Raw genomic sequence first — 19,870 nt, 5'->3', positions numbered from 1 at the left:
TTTTTTTTTTTCAACGTTTTTTTTTTTTTTTTTTTTTTTTTTTATTTTTGGGACAGAGAGAGACAGAGCATGAACGGGGGAGGGGCAGAGAGAGAGGGAGACACAGAATCGGAAACAGGCTCCAGGCTCTGAGCCATCAGCCCAGAGCCTGACGCGGGGCTCGAACTCACGGACCGCGAGATCGTGACCTGGCTGAAGTCGGACGCTTAACCGACTGCGCCACCCAGGCGCCCCTGGAGGGCATTTAGATGGACACATGACCTTGACCCTCCAAAGAGCTACAGATGCCACGTTCACCTGAGCCTTTGATGTCCTTCCTTCTTTGGACTCACTGCGTCTTAGGCAACAGAGAACTCACAGGAGGATCTCGAACTGTAACCACAGTCTGCCACTTGTCACACCCCACACCTCCACATCTCCACCCTTAACCTAGAATTCCCACTTACAAATTATTCATTTATATTACAGCTTCAGTACACAAAATGATAGACCTGTCTCCTGCCGAAGGCTCATGCGGCTCCCTCAGGGACTAACCTACAGTACGCATAAGCCAAATGACTCCTTATTTGTCCTAATTATGTTTTCTTGATGGATTATAAATAGATTTTAAGCCTCACTTTGATATCATAAGACAAACTGATGAACAGTTTAAACAATGGATAGAGTGGCTTTGTAATCCGGACGCTTAGGCTGTATTATCGAAATCTACATCCTAAGAAACAGAGTTTATGGAAAAGCACTTTGCTTGACTCTCTAAGTATATAACAGAAAGTACGGTAAGAACACTGAAGAAGACTAATACAAACTCTAAGAGGTAGAAGTCAAAGGGCAAAGGTAAAAGAATGAGAACTTATCCATCAGTGTTCATTAGAGCTACGTTTTATTTCTATCACATGTACTGTTACTCAAGATAACAATCCTCAGGAAAGTTCCACAATAAGCCTAAACATTCAACACTTCACTTTATGTCAGACTCACTAGTCTAACAAGAATTGTATTGATTTGCTTCTTCATTCGAAACCTTCCAAAACCCTCTCCAGAATAAGAGCATTCGTGGCTACTAACAGTGGCGACCGCCATCTTGTATAAATAAATAAATACCTTTAGGCTGAAATAAGTAATCTGTGTTGAACTTAGAGCTCCAATTTCAAGGGCTTAGTCTCCTTAGAAGCCAGAGAAAAGGCTCCTTTGGTCTTCTGAAACAGAACATACTTTAATATCAGATCTGAAAAACCCACATAAGAAAAGGATTTAATCAAACACAGTTGCAAATACTAAAAAGGAGGAGGAGGAAGAGGAAGAAGAAGGAGGGGAAGAGGGAGGAAGAGGAGGAGAAGAAATCATTTTGCAGCACGTGACTGTAAGCCCTCTGGGGCAGATTTCATCTTCTTTGGGATGCGGCTGTTTGGGACACGTATAGCAGGTGGATGAAAACAAACAAGGTGTAGATCCATTAAAGATATTCAGGCCCAGCTCAGCTCCCATCGCCATGAAGGTGCAGCAAGGGGCAGGTGTCGTCATTGAGCTGAAGACTGCTCCAGAACTGGGAGCTTCTAGCTGAACCCTTAGGCACTAAGAAACTTAACAGACGACAGTCACCGAGGAGCGGCTGCAGGCAGGTGATTACAAACTCAAAGCACAAGTGAAAGAAAAGGGAAAAGGGACGTGGGCACGAACAGCATGCTCTGCACACAGTGGACAAAACGAACGGACGTTAGTGCCTCTCAAGTACAGGGTGGGCACCAGATGCCCAAAGACAGGATGGTGACAATCTCCATGCTGCCATGAAACTTGCACTTCCTACAGAGATCGTACTGGTCTCCTTAAGTAGTTCATCAGCATCATCTATGAGTCAAAGTTTGGATTTAAATGGCGAAACAGGCTCATCGATAATCAGGCCTTGGAACACGTCCAAAGGGAACAGCAGAAAATAAATGCTTGTTACAAAACAGCTCTACGGGGCTGGGTTTACACAGCAGAACACCCAACCAAATCCTGTATGACTGGGCAAAAGAAATGCTTTAATGTCAACACGCACAAAAAAAACTTTAAATGATACAATAAAGCTCTAAGAACAGAAGCAGACCCCCTCCCCACAACATATACACACAAAGCCAAAAACAAAAAAAACAACAAACCAAAAAAAAACACTGTCCAAGATGACCCAGAATGGGGGCGCCTGGAGGGCTCGGCCGGTAAGAGTCTGACTCTCGATTTCGGCTCAGGTCACACCCATCATCTCAAGGTTCACGAGTTTGAGCCCTGCAAAGGGCTCTGTGCTGACAGTGCAGATCCTGCTTGAGATTCTCTCCTCTCCCCCTCTCTCTCTGCCCCTGCCCAGCTCACAGGCTCTCTCCTTTCTCTCTCTCAAAATAAACAAATAAACTTGGGGGAAAAAAAAAAAAAAAGAAGATCTAGACTGGATTCTGGGCCCAGTGTCTCCACTCCACCCTCCAAAGACCAGCTTTCCCTGAAAACACAAGGGAGAAATACTGCTGTCCTCACTATTGGCTGACTCATCGAGGGATCCACAAATCTTGAGACTCTTTCTTTCCTTTACTCTCCAGGATGAAAAGCTCAACAAAGTAAGGTTCCAACAGATCCCCAGGAAAAAAACCAAACCAAAACAAAATGAATTCTCAAAAGTGAATAGAGGCTTTTCTGCACCCACGCTCCCGGTGGTTCCTGGTGCTGGCAGCAGGCGCCCTGGACGTGCAGAACAAGGTGGGCGAGTTCGTGCACCTGTCCGTGCTGTGGAAGTGCTCTGCCAGCAACTGCATCATCGGGGCCAGGGACCACGCGTCCATCCAGGTGAATGTGGCCCAGGTGGACAAGGTGACAGGCAAGCTCAACGGCCAGTTTAAAACCTACGCTATCTGTGGGGCCATTCACGGGATGGGGGAGTCAGATGACTCCATCCTCTGACTGGCCAAAGCCAATGGCATCGTTTCAAAGAACTTCTGACTCCAAAGGATCACGGATGTGGAATATTTTTCATTAATAAATAGCACCTCCCCTGCCAAAAAAGTGAACAGAGGACAGGAACCTGCATGTGTCCCTGCAGAACCACCCAGCAGTTCATCTTCAAATCCTTTTCACGTACATCACTCCCAAAGCACCACAGCTCACAAGGGAAAAGAGTCTGAACTTCGTATCAGATCGATGGGATTGTGCCAGAACCAGAAGAGCCTCAGACATGAAGCAAAGCAAACTTTGCAATATTCAAGAGAAAGGGAAATTTCCTATAAGCCTCAGGGAACCTTTCCCAGAAGGTCTCAGGGTTGCTGAGAAAGGAAAGATTCTGTGGGTCGTTATACCAACGAATTCAATGTTGCCGTCCTTAAAGGTCGTCAGCTACATTTAGGTTTAGTTTTCCAACAAACCAAAGGGAAGATGTCATTCAGGGATCAGAATGAGGAAGAGCTGGGAAGAGGGCATTCTGGGAAAGCAGCATCCCACTTACTGAGCGTAACGATGGACCATGGAAAGTCCTGCCTGCCTTCCAGTAGCATCTGTATCCTAACACCGCATGATACATACATGCCCTACCCAACTTTTTTTCAGGTTAGCATTAGGGTTCTATTGCTAAAGCTGAGTTTTATGTTTTTTTCCCTCTTATACTGAAAGTCCTTCTAGTGTATGATAGCTAAGACTATCAGAGGAAAAATAAATGCTAAGCCAAAGAAGGAGCACAGGAAAAGATTAAACCAGTTAGTTAGGTTAAAAGACTTTTCTATATTAAGTAGAAAGTATGCCAAATGAGCTGCTTTCATTCCTACTCTGACAAAATTGAACTGGCTCCCTCTGTTGGGAGTGCAGAAAATATATAACATTGTTTCCAAATCATACAACTTTATACTGCTTAAGACAGTTACTTAAACTAGGCTACCTAAGGACATTATATAAACAAAACTCACATTTTTATAGTTTCTCAGACTACTAAACTTTTCAACACCCAATCCACATGTTAATGACACCACAGGCCTAAATGCTTAAGCTTCAACAAAAGGGAAAGGCAGAAACATCAAGTACCAGAACATGCAAACTTATTTTGTTTCAACGTGATTCTTTCAAGTTCCTTCCAAACATGGGGTGCCTGGCTGCCTCAGTTGGCTAAGCCACTGACTTTGGCTTAGGTCATGTTCTTGCAGTTCATGAGTTCAAGTCCAGCTCTGGGCTGACAGTTCAGGGCCTGGAGCCTGCTTCAGATTCATATTCTCTCTCTCTCTCTCTCTCTCTCTCTCTCTCAAAAATAAATACACATTTAAAAAACACTTAAAGTTCCTTCCAAACAAAACAGATATATGATAGCGGCATCAGGGTGGCTCAGCTGGTTAAGCAGAGGACTCTTGATTTCAGCTCAGGTCATGATCTCACAGTTCATGAGGTCTAGCCCCACGCAGGGCTCTGTGTTGTCAGCATGGAGCCTACTCGGGATTCTATCTCTGCCCCTCACCTACTCATTCTCTCTCACTCTCCCTCAAAATAAATACACTTAAAAAAAAAACAAACAGATATGTTATGAAAGCTGGATATCACTGATGTCAAAAATTATTAGTTCATTTGTAAGTAGTAATACAGATAACTCAAATTACTTGTAAGTAGTTTTGAGATTGATCATTTTTTAAATGTTTTTTATTTATTTTTGAGAGAGAGAGAGAGTGCACAAGTAGGGAAGGGGCAGAGAGAGAAGGTGACAGAGGATCTGAAGCAGGCTCCACGCTGGCAGCAACGAGCCCGATGTGGGGCTTGAACTCACGAACCCTGAAATCATGACCTGAGCCAAAGTCGGAAGCTCAACCCACTGAGCCACCCAGGCGCCCTGAGACTGATCATCTTAAAATACTCCCAAGAACACCACTTCAACAGCCAAATAAACTTAAAAGAGTCACTGACAAACACATACACTGACTGATTCGGGGTCATCTACAAAATGTCAAAAATATCTGTCCTATCCGTTGAACAAGATGGTTAAAAATGAAAATCAGAAGGAGATAGTGTGTAAAAGTACATTTAAATGATAACATATTGTGAGTTGATAAGCAGTACAGGTTGCATAAAGAAGAGTTAAATACGAGTAATGTTGTAACTTGGTATCATAAATGGGTGGGAGACAAGGTGTCATTAACCAGGAGTCTAATCTGACTTCACCCACTAAGAACGAGCAACTTCATCATAATACAAATCACTAAGGCCCACTGAACCCCATTTCCTTATTTGGAAAGTAGCAGAATTAGGGCAGCGAAGATCTGAAGTCCCTTTCACTTGGCCACTTTGATTAGCAATATTTAACAAAGAAATCACTGCTTTTATTAATGAGCACCATTTCACATTACTAAATATTCTCATTATTTGCCACCACGTGACAAGTCAATCCCCCACGTCTTCTAATGCAGCAGACACAGCAGCGATCTACCTTTGCAGATCCGCGTGCAGACCTGGAAAGTTCAAACACTATTACATACTCCTGCACAGGTCAAAGATTAAAGGAGACCAAGACACATTTTATCCCTCATTTATCAGACTAGTGAGCTGAAGCCGAGATTAAGTCATCTGCCAACAGCTCCCAGCTATGAGAGTAGCCGGATTGGGAAAGCAGGCACAGGGCTCTTCCCAGTTACGGATAACTGGGCATCTGAAATGAAATATAACCGAGCCAGTCGTGCAATGGCCCACCTGCTGGGGAAGACAGGCAGGTAATCACTCATTCAACACATGTGCTAAACCACGAGGCACGGTTCTCTCTGGCTGCCAGGGACACAGAAACGGACAAAGGAAAACTCCCTGGCCTCATGGAGCTTACGGCGTGGTTGGGGAAGGCGGGCAAAGTGAGTATATTAACAGTGGTAAGTGGTGTGGAGAAAGCTCAGGCACTGAAAGGGATACACAGCATGTGTCTGGCAATTTGCAATTTTCTTAAAAGCCTGCTGGACGCCTCTTAGAGAACGACAACAATAATGCATCTAAAGTAACCGTCCTTAGCATTTCCCCACACAGGGAATCCTTGGGGTACAGGGAACACTCTGACCTCCTGATTCCAGCTTGATACGGATTGCTCAAACCTCTCAGCTGCCAGCTAGGCGCTGTCCATCCCACTGACAATCCAAATTCCATACTAACAAAGACTCCCCCCACCCCCATCCCACCTTTACATCCACAAAGAGTGCAGGGAGATTTACAAAACACGGCCAGAAGTTAGGGGAGCGCTTGGACGGCTTCTGAATTAGCACAGGTATCTCCTAATGCAAAGGGTAAAATGGAGTTTGGGGGCTGAGTTCTGCTGGGACAAAGCAGTAAGAATACCTTACACTTCATTTTGCTTTTTCTGACCTGTCAATTCTAGTGACATTCTCTACTATGAGTCTATATTTAACCAGCTTACTGGACAGTTTCTTCAGCTTTTAGCGTTCCCCCCCCCCCCCTTTTATTAAACGAGCAACCCAGTTTGCAAGAAAGTTGCTCTACGAAACGACAGTCCCCTGCAAGATCCGGTATACCTGGTTAAGCACTATCTTAATCAACCTTTAATTAATTAACCCGGTTAGTTGAGCTGGCATATCAGGTTAAGCTTTGTTTCACTGAAGTTTTAGAATGTCCTCTGAGTCTCTCAAAATCTCACGATCCTCCGTTGTGACCGCATCCTGAGAATTACAGGAAGAGCTCTAAAATTAGCTGCAGCTTATTTTAACGTGTGTCCATAACGCACAGCCCTCCTTTTACATGCAGCGCCCACTGGGAGTGTAAGAAGGCACGTCTGACAAGAACTTCGGCCTTGGGGGGTCGATCGCTGATCCTAGGGACACGATCCCGCGGGGCTTCCCCTCCGCCCACAGCCGGCGAGGAAGTGTTTGTTTGGCTTCTCCTCGGGAGAGACGCGCCCGGCTCGCTTCGCCGCGCCGGCCCGGCCCACTGCGCGATCCGGAGGCGAGCGGCGGGCAAACTTCAGCCGGGCTCCGCCGGCCGGGCCCCGGCGAGGCCCCGCCCTGCTCGCGGGTGCGGGTGCGGGTCCCGGGCCGGCCCAGGACGGCGTCCGGGGGCGTCGGCGGCCCGGAGGCCCGGGCGAGCGCCGGGCAACGGAGCAGGGAGGGCGGGAGGGCAGCGGCCCGGCTCCGCGGGGGTCGCCAGGGAGCACTGCCCCGGCTCGAGGGCGGCCGAAGCTAAGGGACCGTCCCGGGGGGCCCGGCAGGGTGTCCGCCGGCAGGGACAGCGCGCCGGGCGGTGGCCGGCCTGGGGGTGGGGGGGACCTGGGCGGCTGGCGGGTGGTGGCGACCAGGGGCTCCGGGGACACGCCCGGCCCGGCCCGCCCCCGGGCTCCGGGCAGCGCGGCCCCGCCCGGCCCGCCGCGGCCCGGTCCTCACCTGATGTACGGGCTGGCCGCCGCCAGGATGTTCTTCTGCACCGGGATCTCCTCCCCGTCGAGGACCAGGTGCGCGTCGCAGAAGCGGGACTCCTCGCGGAAAGAGCTGAGCGCTCGCAGCAGACGCGCCGCATGCTGAGGATCGGACACGGCGCTGCCCTCTGCCATCGCGGCGCCCGCTCGTCAGCCGTCCGGTCCAGCTGCCCCAGCCGCCCCGCGGGACCCCTCGAGCTGCCCGCGTCCGGCGCGCGCCCTGTCTGCACAGTCCGCGCGCGCGCGCGCCCGTCCGGCCCGGCTCTCAGCGCTCGGAGAAGAAGCGGGAGCCCCCGGAACGCGCCTGCGCCATCCGCGGCGCTAGGGGCTGGCGCCTTTAAGGAGCCGCGGCGTTGCGTCATTTCTCCGCGACGCCCCCGCGCCCTCGGTCCCTCCCTCTCGCCGGTAGTCGCCGGAGGCAGCCAATCAGAAGCCTCGTTCCGCCGCTGGCCCAGCTGGTAGCGGTCCCCCGCAGCCAGGGGCTGTCGTTCGCCGGGAGCTGTAGCTGCTGCGGTGGAGGGTGTGCGGGCAGGCTGGGACTCTGTGGTTAAGCCCCGGGCCTCTAGCGCCGCGAGTCTGAATCCGAGCCTCGGCTTTCCACTCAGTAGCTGTGTGGCCATGGGTAAGGCGTCCATCCTCACTTTCTCCATCTGCAAAAGGCAGGTGATGTCTTCTCAGTGGTGTCGTGGACTCTTGTGAGCTCTCGCGTGGAAAAAAGGGCGCAGTAGGTGTAGCTTTTGTTATTCCCGAAAGAAAGGGCGCTTCCTAGGTAAGAGCGCAGACCCGAGAAAGCAGACCCTCAAAAAGAGCATTTGGTTGCAGGCTAGGGAAGGAGATGAAGCAGACGAAGCTGGAGAAGCACGCAAGAAACCTTATATTTTGCAGGGCCTCCCTGTCTACGGTAAGGAGCATGGTCTTGATTCTGTAGGGGTTAGGAACTATGAAAGCGTTTGAAACACGGTGTTTTACAAAGATGACCCAGCTGCTGCGTGGAGAATGAGGAGGGTGGTGCTAAAGGCAGAAAGATGCTTAAATAATTGCAGTACTTGAAGGAAGGGTCTGGGGACCTAAATCGAAGGATCTTGGTGTATGTAAGTGGATATTAATGGATGCTTTTAAAGGAACAGGCAGAACTGTGAGGGAGAGGGAGTCCTGGACAACGTTCTGGGTTGAGTAACTGCGTGGATGTTGGTACCCATCAGACAGACAGGAGACGCTGAAGGGGTGGAGGGCATAGAGATCAGATGTCCACATAGGACTAGGTTCCCAACCCCGTAAAGATCAAGGATGTGACAGGAAGCAGCTTTGAGTCAGCTCCGTCCCCAGGGCAAGCCCATATGGTCTGAGGTCCCCTCCCCCCCCCCACCCCCTGAGGTTAAGGGCACATGGGAATGTGGAATGTAGCCACCGTTTTGTACAAACACTATGTTGTTTGTACAACCTAATTGTACAAACATTAGGTCATTTGTACAACCCTCAATAAGCTTCTAAAGAATTAAGCAATTTTTCTGAAGGATTATTAATTAGGACCAAGCACCTGAAGAATGAACAGCATTTCAGATAAGGCAGGATGGGGTTTTCACTGGATCCGTTCAGTCTTTTCTTTCAACCAGCTCAGAGGGTCCAATGCAGCCATGGGTCTTTACCCTGAACTAGCGAAGGCTTTGGAGTCGCTGGCAGAAGAGTAATTGGGGAAAAGGAAGTTATTAGTGGAAGGTCTAGACTTTTCCAGTTCCTTCTTCAAACTCAGCTTAGTATTTATGGGTGAAATAAAAATGTCTAGGGCTGGCTTCAAACCCAAATGAAGGGATGGAGGGAAGCGGGTGAGGGTACAGATGAATCGAGTGTCTATGAGTTACTAATTGTTAAAGCAGGTTGTGGGTACTTGGAGTTTCGTTGTACTAGTCTCCGTATTTCTGTGTATGTTGTAAAATGTCACAATAAAAATAAAAAAACAAGATAAGCAGCTCAGACTCCTCCATGATACCTGCCCCATATCCCTGGGAGCGGTCGACACTCCTTTCCCCCAGTTGTTGTTGTACTTTGAAACTGCTCTGGCAGGTAACTTATTATAAATGCGTTTCTTTATCCATGTCACCTGCCAGCTTATATGTTTCAGTGGCTCGATTTCCAGGTGCTAAGCACAGTGCTTGGCCCTAGCAGTACTCAGTGTCATTCACTGAGCACTACTAGGAGGGATGCACGGAGGGAGTAACAAAATTGTGAATAACGAACACTTAATAAATGTTTTCTGAATTTTATCTTTTCTGTTTTTAGTTTATTTGTCTTCATTCTCAACTGGGTTGCTGTTGGGATCAAAAATGATGTATGTGACAGAGAGAGTTCTCTACAATGTAGATATTTGATAAATACTTATTAATTGCTTGGAATGCTGGTTTACTCTCCCAACTATCAGGAGGTTCCAAAACAAAGAGTTCAAATAACAGAATCACCCTCAGGTAACCAGTTTCCCCAGAATGGGGGTGTTGCGTTAGTTGAAATAACTGGAAGTGAGTGGGGATTAGTCAGGTAGGCTCTTCCTGGTAGAGGTGAACATTCTCTGGCATTTTGACAGAAGGAAGGAAGGAAGGGGTGGAGGGGTAAAACACCTGGGCAGAGGGTTGTAGACAGACCCGCATCAACCAGGGAAAAGTTGCTGGCTTGAGACGGTCAGATCAGCAAAAGACCTCATAGATGCTTTCAAAAGCACCCCCGCTGTTGGCAATATTTACCACCATCCCACCCACCCGAATAACTCATCTTTCAAAACCAAGCACAAACATGACCTTCAAGGAACCTCCAAACAGCCTCGCAGGGCAGAGTCCCCGTGCTGTGCCATGTTCCTGCTTTCTGGGCTGCGCTTTATCCCCTTACCACACTGTAATTAACCGGTTTCTTTGTTGGTTTGCGAGCTCCTCCAAGGTCGGAGCTGTGTTGAATTCACTCGTGTTCCAAGGGACTTGCACAGTGCCTGGTACTTCATAGATGCCCCTCGAGCGCTTTTGCATAATTAGTTAGAGGTAGCAAGTTGGGTCAATGAGCACAGTAGGCAGGATGGAACACAGCAGGATGGCAGGGAGCTGAACACCCTGTCTAGAGCAAGAGGCTGCCCCTCAGCCCTAGCTGACTGCCCCATGGGATAAGGACCCCGTGGTGCCAGATGCAGGGGTTTTTCAAGAGATCTGAAATTCACATGTCAAATGTCCCAGTTTTTTCAACATCACCCACCACTTCCATTTGGGAGAAAAAGATAAAGCGTGTGTCTACACACACCTTCTGGCTTTCATTCATTTCCTGAAGTAATCGGAAAACCATCTTGGTTTACCAAGAGGGGAGTTAACAATCAAAAGAATGCTAGGTTTTCAATCAAGTGTTGAGGTCAGCTCAGGTGCCACGAGAAACCCCTGCCTTGTGTAGGAAAGCAAGAGCACCCACACGTGGGAGGAAAGCTTGTGGGGCACAGCCTGCAGGAGCCACTCCCGGTTAGACCTTGGACTGTTGTGTAGCCTTTCTTGTTATTGCTCAAACTGTGCCGCCCGTGAGACTGTTTACGGCCATCAGAATGGTGTCTTTGGTGTGACTGTTTCCCTGCATTCCATAGATTTCCGACCTCAGCTGTTGTGAAACGAGTCATTTGAGATCCGGTACGGTCCCAGCCATGTCAGTCTCTGGGACTAAGTGGCCCCTCCTGCTTTAGTGGCTAAACAACCCCCAGAGAAAGAATTTTCTCCTCCCCCTCCTCCTGTCCGGAGACTAAAAAGGGTGTTCACAAGATATCAGCAGAAGTCATTCATTCAACAAATATCTATTAAGTAACTGCCATGTGATACATTGCAGATACAATGATGGCGAAAACAGACATGGTTGCCTCAGTGGATCACTGCAGAGACTTTTTACTGTCTTTGTGATTTTCACAAAGCACATGTATCATTTCTACAATCAGAAAAAAACATTTTCTTTCCATTTGCAAAAAGCCGGGCGGGAGGAGGGGAACTCTAGCTTTATTTTGCTTTGAACAACGAGCCCTTGAAGAAGAGAAGAATCACCTTGGAGTTTGAGGTTTTGGTTTTTAGTAAGTGTTGGAAAGAGGAGGGAGAGTCCAGTAAAAAAAAAAATAATGCAAAGAAAACAACAATAGTTAGGAGGCTCTTGAGAAAACACTGGCTCTCAGATTCAATTTATTGGAGAGGACACCGAAGCAAGATGAGCCAAGGACTCAGCCAAGGTCATACATGCGACCTAGTCGGAGAAGAACGCAGGCCTCGAGCTCCTGCCTTCCAGCCCTGTAAGCTTTTCCATTACACCAAGTTGACTCTTCGTAAACATGAATTTGGTTGAGACAGTCCCTTCTGATTCATTTGAAGGCGGTCTTCACATATTTTATGGGTAAGTCTGTCATTTGTCCAAATCTATTTATAGCTCCTTTCTTTCGGAAAATCTAAGCTCTTCCAAATTGCTGAGTCAGAGAACATCTCAGTATTTATAACTCTAGAGAGTCGATTCCACATATTTACACAATATTCAGAGAGGTGTCTCAGAAACCAGTGAACTAATTAAGTTGTATTGAAGACAGTTGAGTGTTTCTGACCAAATCTATGCTATACTCCTCAGCACCCAGTGCAGTGCCTGATACACAGTAGGGGCTCAGTAAATATTTGCTGAAGGAATAAATGTTAGTAACTAGGGAGAACTGAGATTTTTCTGTCCATAAGGGATTACTTGGGATGTTTTCGAAGATTGCCCCACCGAACACCAAGCAACAGCCTGCTAACATCTCCAAGTGAGTATCTAGTAGGCATCCGCAACTATGAATTTAACTCTTGGTTTTACCGCTTCAACCTGCTCATTCCCAAAATCAGTGGCAGCATCCTTCATTTAAGGACAGAGGGCAGAAACTTAGGGACATCCTTGACCTCTGTCTCTCACACCCTTCATCCAATTCCCCAGCAAAGCCTGCAGCTCTTTGTGCAGACTTTGTCCTGAATGCAGCCTTAGCCTCACAACCCCTGCCAGTACTGCTCTGGGAGAGCCACTGATCAACTCCCCCTGGACTCCTGCGGCGGCCTCCCAGTGCTCCCCTTGCTTTTCTCTTGCCTCCTTATGAGTCCTTTCTCCCCATAAGCTAATCGGATCAAGTTGCTTCCGAGTGCAAAACTTTCCAATGGCTTCCCCGTGGCTTACAAAAGCCCTATGTGAGCTCTTCCTTCCTCTGTGACCTCATTTCCTATGACTTTCCTCTTCCTCAGTGTGCACTAACCAAACCAGCCTTTTTTTTTTTTTTTCCTGAGTTTATTTTGAGAGAGCGTGAGAGTGAGTGAGCAGGGGAGGAGAAGAGAGAGGGAGGGAGAGAGAGAATCCCAAGCAGGCTCCATGCTGTCAGCACAGAGCCAACGAGGGGCTGGATCCCACAAACTTCAAGATCATGACATGAGCTGAGATCAAGAGTCAGCCGCTTAACCAACTGAGCCACCCACGTACCCCTCAAACCGGCCTTCTCGCTCTTGCCTGACCAAGCTTCCCATACGCCCACCTCCGGGCCTTTGCACTGGCTGCTTTCTGAGCCTGGAAGTCTCCTCACATTCTCATAACTTGCTCTTTCATTCTACTTAGATCAGAGCTTAAATGTCAACTCCTCAGAAAGGCCTCCACCTAGCTAACTTCATTTTTCCTTGCTGCATAAAACTGTGTATGTTTATTTGCATATTGTGTATCTCCTCTGACTATAATACAAGCTTCATGAGGCCTGGTAGGAACTTCCTGTTTTATTTATCACTGTATCCTCAGCCTCTAAAACAATGCGTGGAAAATAATATATGTAATAAGTATATACTTCTTGAAAGAAAGAAACGGAAGGAAGGTGGGGGAGGAGGAGAGGAAAGCTGGATCTTTTCAACCCTTGCTGCCTAACCTGACATTGCCAAGGTGGTGGAAGGTGAATTATTAAGAGTGACTCAAAGGACATGAAAGGAAAGTTACAAATCTTGGGACGTCACAATATAACAGCTCTGGGCACAGGCCAGCCCAATAGCTACTTTCCAACCAAGTTCCATGCAAGAATCTTTACCGTCCCCCTTCCAGGCACACCCTGTTGGCACACTGTGCCCTTTAAATTTACTTTGGTCACTGTATGTTGTTGATCTACCCAAAAGCATACAAAAAGTACTCCGTCTCTGTTCTTCTCCTCGGATTCTGGTCACTACACTGCTGGGTGTACCCCGAGCTGGTTTATCCTGCACACTTTGTATCTCAGGAGTAATTTGCTCCTCAGACCTGTTCAAATGTCTGAAGTCGTCTCAGTTCCTTAAATTCACTGGATTTCCTGCCTGCCTGCCCGGAGTCTCTTTCTCTTGCCCTTGGAGACCCCAAGGAAGTGACTTCAGTCTGTCAACTGGGGGTAACCAGAGTCACTTCACAGAGTGGTCGTGAGGAGTAAACATGAGAAGACTGCAGTGAGGCACTGACCACTGACCACGGGGCGTGGCACGTGGTAGGCGCTCAGTACATACTGAGCCTCATGTCTGTAGTCGCTGTCGCCACCTGCTTTTCAGTGGCATCCTTGCCCACCGCAGGGATGATCAGCTTTGAGCCGACTTGCACATCAGAATCTAGGCTCTTCCCCTCTGCAGTCAGGGCCCCAGCCACCGTGTCCACACGGGTCTGGGTTGATGGTCTCTCCCTGACGTCAGTGCTCACCTCGACGTGGCCCTGGTCTGTCTTCTGACCCCCTCGGACACTTCCTTTTCCTGCTCCGGCTCTTGAACCCACCCCCTCCCCCCCATTTCCAGTCCTTTTATTTCATGCTCCATGTCTTCAGTTGTATTGTTTTAACATTTAAATTCACTCTTACGTTTTTCAAAATATGGCAGACCTCTTCTTCAGCACTTTTCTAACACTTTAATATATTACGTTTCAACACCTCTTTATTGAGGTATAACATAAAGTGCACTGATCTCGAGGGTACGGCTCAGTGAAGCGTTGCGTATGAGTACTCCTGTGCAATCGCCACCCGGATCAAGAGAAAGAACTCCGGTGACCCAGACGCGTCTCCCCAGGGAAAGCACGGTCTCCTGTCTATCCCTGTTGATTGGCTTTTCTGGTTCTTGAACCTTAGTGTCTGGCTTTTTTCACCCAATACAACATCTTTGAAATTCTTTCGTTTTGTTGCCTATAGCAAGGTGGGTTTTTGTTTTATTTTGTTTTGTTTTGTTTATAACTGTGACTATACCACCATGTGAATATGCCACAATATACTTATCCATTTTCCCGTTGATGGCTGTTTGCATTGTTTCCAGTTTGGGGCTATTACCATAGAGCTGTTATGGACGTTCCTAAACAGGTCTCGGGGTGGGCTGTGGACACTTGCCTCTCGTGTGGACATGCGCAGGAGTTGAATTGCTGAGTCATAGAGCCAGCTCATGTTCAGCTTCAGTAAATACTGGCAGACGGTTTTCCAAAGTGGTCGCACCAAATGATACTCGCACCAGGCGTGCGTGAGCGTTCCAGCTGTTCTACATCCTTCTGTAATTGGTGGTGTTGGTCGTGTAATTACACCCATTCCGGTGGGTGTGTGGTGGTATGCGTAGGTTACGTATGTATGTTAATATATGTATATATGTATGCGTATATTTGTTTATTAAATGCATGTGTGTAAACACACTATTTAAGTGCTTATTCAAGTGGTGCCTCATTTTTAAAAATTCACTTCTCAAAGTGATTTTTAGGAGTTCTTTATCATATATATGGAAATGCACATTTCTTCTCCTTATCTGCAGCTTGCCTTTCACTCTCTAAATGTCATCTATGATGAACAGATCTTCTTAATTTAAATGAAGTGGAGTTTATTATTACCTCCTTTTATGGCTAGTGCTTTTCTTTCATGGTCTGTTGGACACTCTTTGCGACCACCGTGATACTTTCCTGTGCTTTCTTCTGGAAGCTTTTCTTGTTTTGTTTTGTTTTTAATTTTTTAATGTTTATTTCTTGAGAGAAAGACAGAACATGAGTGGGGGAGGTGCAGAGAGAGAGGGAAACACAGAATCCGAAGCAGGCTCCAGGTTTGAGCTGTCAGCACAGAACCCAACACGGGGCTTAAACTCATGAACCACGAGATCAGGACCTGAGCTGAAGTCAGACCAGCTGACCGACTCAACCAGCTGAGCCACCTAGGTGCCCCTTCTGGAAACTTTTCTGTTTCCCTTTCACATTTAGGTCTGTGATCCACCTTGGCTATATGCATTTCCTTAAATCCAGCTCACAATTCAGTTCTTCAGAGACTCATTTATTCATTCATGCTTTTTTTAAAAAATAATTTTTTAAAGTTTATTTATTTATCTTGGGAGAGAGATAGCAGGGGAGGCTCAGAGAGACAGAAAGAGAGAGCATCCCAAGCAGGCTCCATGCTGCCAGCGCAGAGCCCGGTGTGGGGCTCGAACTTACAAACCATGAGATCATGATCTGAACTGAAACCAAGAGTCAGACGCTCAACCAGATGAGCCTCCCAGGACCCCCATTCATGCTCTTGATCACTCATTCATTTAACAGATTCTTTTAGTACCTACATTTGCCGGGCACTTGTGGGAGAAGGAAAGCAGTCAGGGTCAACATTTAAGGAACTGAGTGGCCAGGAGAGGAGAGGGGAAACTCGCACACATATAATAGCTAGAAAGTTAGTAATTCAGTTGGAAAACGTGATACAGCCTGACTATTCAAACAGACCAGCCAGAGTCATGTCTCTCTGAGCCTAGCATGTAGGCGCATTCCCTACCTGCCAGCGACCCTGTCTTCCTCATCCTTCATCGGCCCCTTATCTCCTCCAGGTAAAAGGCCAAGTCCCCATGCCTGGCATCTGAGGTGTCACACTGTCTGCCCCTGCTTCCCCACCTTCATCTTCTGGATCCCCACCACCCTCATCCCGACCCCCCCTGCACGCACCCACCTGGATTCCTGGACAGAACAAGCTGTTCGTCCTGCCAGCTCTTTGCCTCTGCTTCTCCCTCCTGCCTGGGCGCCTTCTCACATGACTCTGGTGCCCGAAAAACTGCTCGCCGTTTTAGCATCACGTCTGTGAAGCCTCTCTGGGCTTCCCTTCTCTCTCATTGTTGTGCCTTGAAATCTCATTCTGGAGCCAGACCTCTGGGTTCAAACCCTGCTTCTTACCGCTTTCCAGCCCCGTGACCCTGGGCATGTTACTTAACCTGCCTACGCCTCACGTTCCCCACCGGGAACAACTGTGGTTCCTGCCTCATAGAGTTTTGTGCAGAAGAAATGGGATTATCCGGCTACAGTTGTTTAACACAGTATCTGGCACATAGTAAGTGCTCAGTAAATGTTCACTTAAAACAGTCACACCCATCACAGTAATGACCTTTATCTGTTAGCATGCTAGTCTTTTCACTAGACCTAAGGTTTCTGGAAATCAGAGATCACTTCCTTAATTTTGCCACAATTGCCCCTTCTATTTGTGCCCATTTGTGGAGGTCTTAGTATAGTTCCCTGTGCAGGGAGCTTTTTGTCTGTCACCCCAATGAACCTTTACAACAACTTACAAGGTAAGTATTAGGATCCCATGCTGCGGTTTAAAAAACCAAGGCTCCGGGCGCCTGGGTGGCTCAGTCGGTTGAGCGCCGACTTCGGCTCAGGTCACGATCTCGTGGTCTGTGAGTTCGAGCCCCGCATTGGGCCCCTGTGCTGACAGCTCAGAGCCCGGAGCCTGTTTCAGATTCTGTCTCCCTCTCTCTGACCCTCCCCCATTCATGCTCTGTCTCTCTCTCTCTCTCAAAAATAAATAAATGTTAAAAAAAATAATAATAAAAATAAAATAAAAATAAAAAACCAAGGCTCAGAGAGGTAGAAACCCTGTCCCACATCCCCCAGCTGATTCACGGAAGAGCCAGGGTTCTGACTCCCTGTGTGAGCCCTCATCAGGCACCCCTGCCTCTCACTGCATGGCCGGTACTGACACAGTTCAGTGAACATCTGATGAATAGAATTCACTCTAATAAACCCAGAACCTACCCACGTCTGTCAAAAGGGACGTGGGTTTACGTGTGCTGCCCAAGTTCTGAACGTGGCCCTCACAGGCCAAGCAATCAGAGGCTCAGACCCTTGTGGCGAAACAGATAGCATCTAGAGCAGGCGACTTGGCTCTCAACCTTTCCCTCTTGGGAAACAGGCATGTTTCATCACTGATAATTTGTACTTTGTGACTGCAAGTTGTGCTAACTTGACACAATGCTGCCTTTCCAGAGGAACAGGTTGTCACTTTTCATGAAATTTGTCCTATTTAATGACACTTTTTGTTTGGTGTCTAATTACCTACCATGTCTTCTCTTGCTCTATTATAGTCCCAAGCTTTTAAAAATGTTGTGCCAAGAGTCTCGGAAAGATCCTTTTCAAGCGGATTCTGGAAGCTTGGCCTCTCCAGCTCAGTTGTAATTGTCTCGAGAGCAGGGAGCACGTCCTATCTGTCTCTATCTCCCATAGCACCTGGCTTGGTGCATGCCGGGCATTCAATAAGTATTTGCCAGATTCATGATCTGTGTACTTATTTCACGCTGGATACCGGACAAGGTCTCGGGAGGCAGCAAGAAGGAATCAGGTTCAGCTCTTGTCCTCCCCCAGTCCCACGCAGGAGGTAAATCTCAAAAATAAACAGCAAGCATCCGACGTGCAAAGTGGTGTTCGTGGTGCGGAATGTAGCAGAACTACCCTGGGGTAAACACCCTTCCCAGAGCATCACTTGTACGCAAAGATTGCTGGGAAATTCTTTGATATTAAAAAAAGCAGGGCATAATACAAAGTACACTGTAACACATGTAAGCATGTTAAGGTAAATCATAGATTTCAAGGTGCTCTGTCCTCCCCTCTTCCTTCTGGGGGGTATCTCCCCTCCCCTCTCGCCTTCAGGAGTATTTTGCTAGGTGATCATGGTGAACATTGCCATTGCATCAATTAGGTTTCCAATCAGGCTCTGCTCCATCACTTTCTAGACTTTGAGCAAGTAACCTGAGCTCTCTGAACCTCAGTTTATTCATGATTTTCTAAAATGAGGCTTAGTGTTTTATATAAAGCTTTTGTTACATACACAGTAGCTTTTGTGAAGGTTGTGAGGAAGTGAATACTTATTGGATGGATGGATGGATGGATGGACAGATAAACAGAGTAGGGAGCAAGCCAGTCTGTTGCCACATAACAAAAAAAGGCACATATTTTCTTTATCGTTAATACTATGCGATTCGACAGCATTTTGTACCCTTGAAGAACCTTCATATTCACACAAAATCAGAGAAAGTAGAGCGGTCCCAAGTCTACCAAGGAGAACTACTGAGGCCTCAAGAAACACCCAGAGTCTTACAAAAAATGAGACTGGTCAACTTGAGATCTGAACCAGTGCCTGGTTCAGCACCTTTAACATAGTAGCTTGGGGACCTGTTACGGGTTAGGAGTGGGGGGAAGGGGTCATGCCTCTCACCCCTGATCTGTGTATAGCCTGTTCACTTGAGCTGTGTGTTGTGAGTCCCAGGATCGCAGAGCCCTCCCAGCTGGGGCAGTGCAGGAGTTCTCCACTTTCCCTCCTAAGAAGCTGATAGAAGCAATCGACTCTACTCTCCTTAAGAACATACAGACACACAGACGTTCACGTGCCGTTTCAGGAAGCTCATGGGCACCCTGAAGCCCCTCCACCATGCCCCCCGCCCCCCAGTCAGTGCTCAAGACCTTTCTACAGCCAACCTCTTGAGGCCAGCCAACCGCAGAAGTCCAAACTCATTACCTCCAGGCCAGCTAGTAGAAACAGTATAACTCAATACAACAAACCTTGGCGACTTCAGCCAAGGCCAACTTACCCTTCCATCTCTACACCATCTCAATTCTCAAAAGTTTATCTTCCAGTAAAATCCAAAGCCAAACCATTCACTGTCCTCCCAGACTTTCGCAAGTGTTGGCAGAGATAAGAATTGAGGTTATGTGTGTTTTAGAGATCAAAATTGCCAGTGTGTTAATGGAATGGGGTGGGGACCGTGAACAGGATAATACCTAGGTTGCCTGGAATCGATTGGCCTCACCACAGGCAATGCCTTCATTGTTATGAAAGCCATGATCAACCCTAAAAGATAAAGAACCAGACTCACAGCTGAGAGAAACTCGGTCAGGCCATCCAGGTCGTATGTTCACTCAACACTCAGGTACTGAACACCTGCGTGTGCCCAGTACCGTTCTAGACCCCTAGGAGATGTGTGAGGCTACAACAGAAAAGTCCATGGGGCGCCTGGCTGGCTCAGTTGGTTAAGCATCTGACTCTCGATTTTGGCTCTGGTCATGATCTCAAGGTTCGTGAATTCGATCCCCACATTGGGCTCTGCTTGGGATTCTCTCTCTCTCTCCCTCGCTCTCTGCCCCACCCCAGCTCGCACTCATGCTCACACACACACTCTCTCTAAATAAATAAATAAACTTAACAAGAAAAACAAGGGCCGCCTGGGT

At 47.7% G+C, this 19,870-nt stretch overlaps 1 protein-coding gene and 1 pseudogene across 4 annotated transcripts in view; one reads left to right on the top strand and one right to left on the bottom strand.

Moving 5' to 3' along the window:
- Positions 1-7,650, bottom strand: part of GAN (gigaxonin) — a 95,768-nt gene extending 88,118 nt beyond the window's left edge. The window contains exon 1 of one of the 4 annotated variants that reach the window (XM_042967945.1): positions 7,359-7,650. In XM_042967945.1, the coding sequence (XP_042823879.1) occupies positions 7,359-7,525 (167 nt within the window). In that variant the 5' untranslated portion in view covers positions 7,526-7,650. The remainder of the gene's footprint in view (positions 1-7,358) is intronic. The other 3 variants (XM_042967946.1, XM_042967943.1, XM_042967948.1) reach the window with 3 other exon arrangements.
- LOC102959672 lies at positions 1,490-4,131 on the top strand (annotated as a pseudogene).
- Positions 7,651-19,870: the final 12,220 nt, after the last annotated feature.

Source organism: Panthera tigris, chromosome E2 (assembly GCF_018350195.1).
Source record: "Panthera tigris isolate Pti1 chromosome E2, P.tigris_Pti1_mat1.1, whole genome shotgun sequence".
NCBI classification, from domain to species: domain Eukaryota; kingdom Metazoa; phylum Chordata; class Mammalia; order Carnivora; family Felidae; genus Panthera; species Panthera tigris.
Note: the sequence above shows the minus strand (reverse complement) of the source record. Positions and strands in the feature narration are given on the sequence as shown.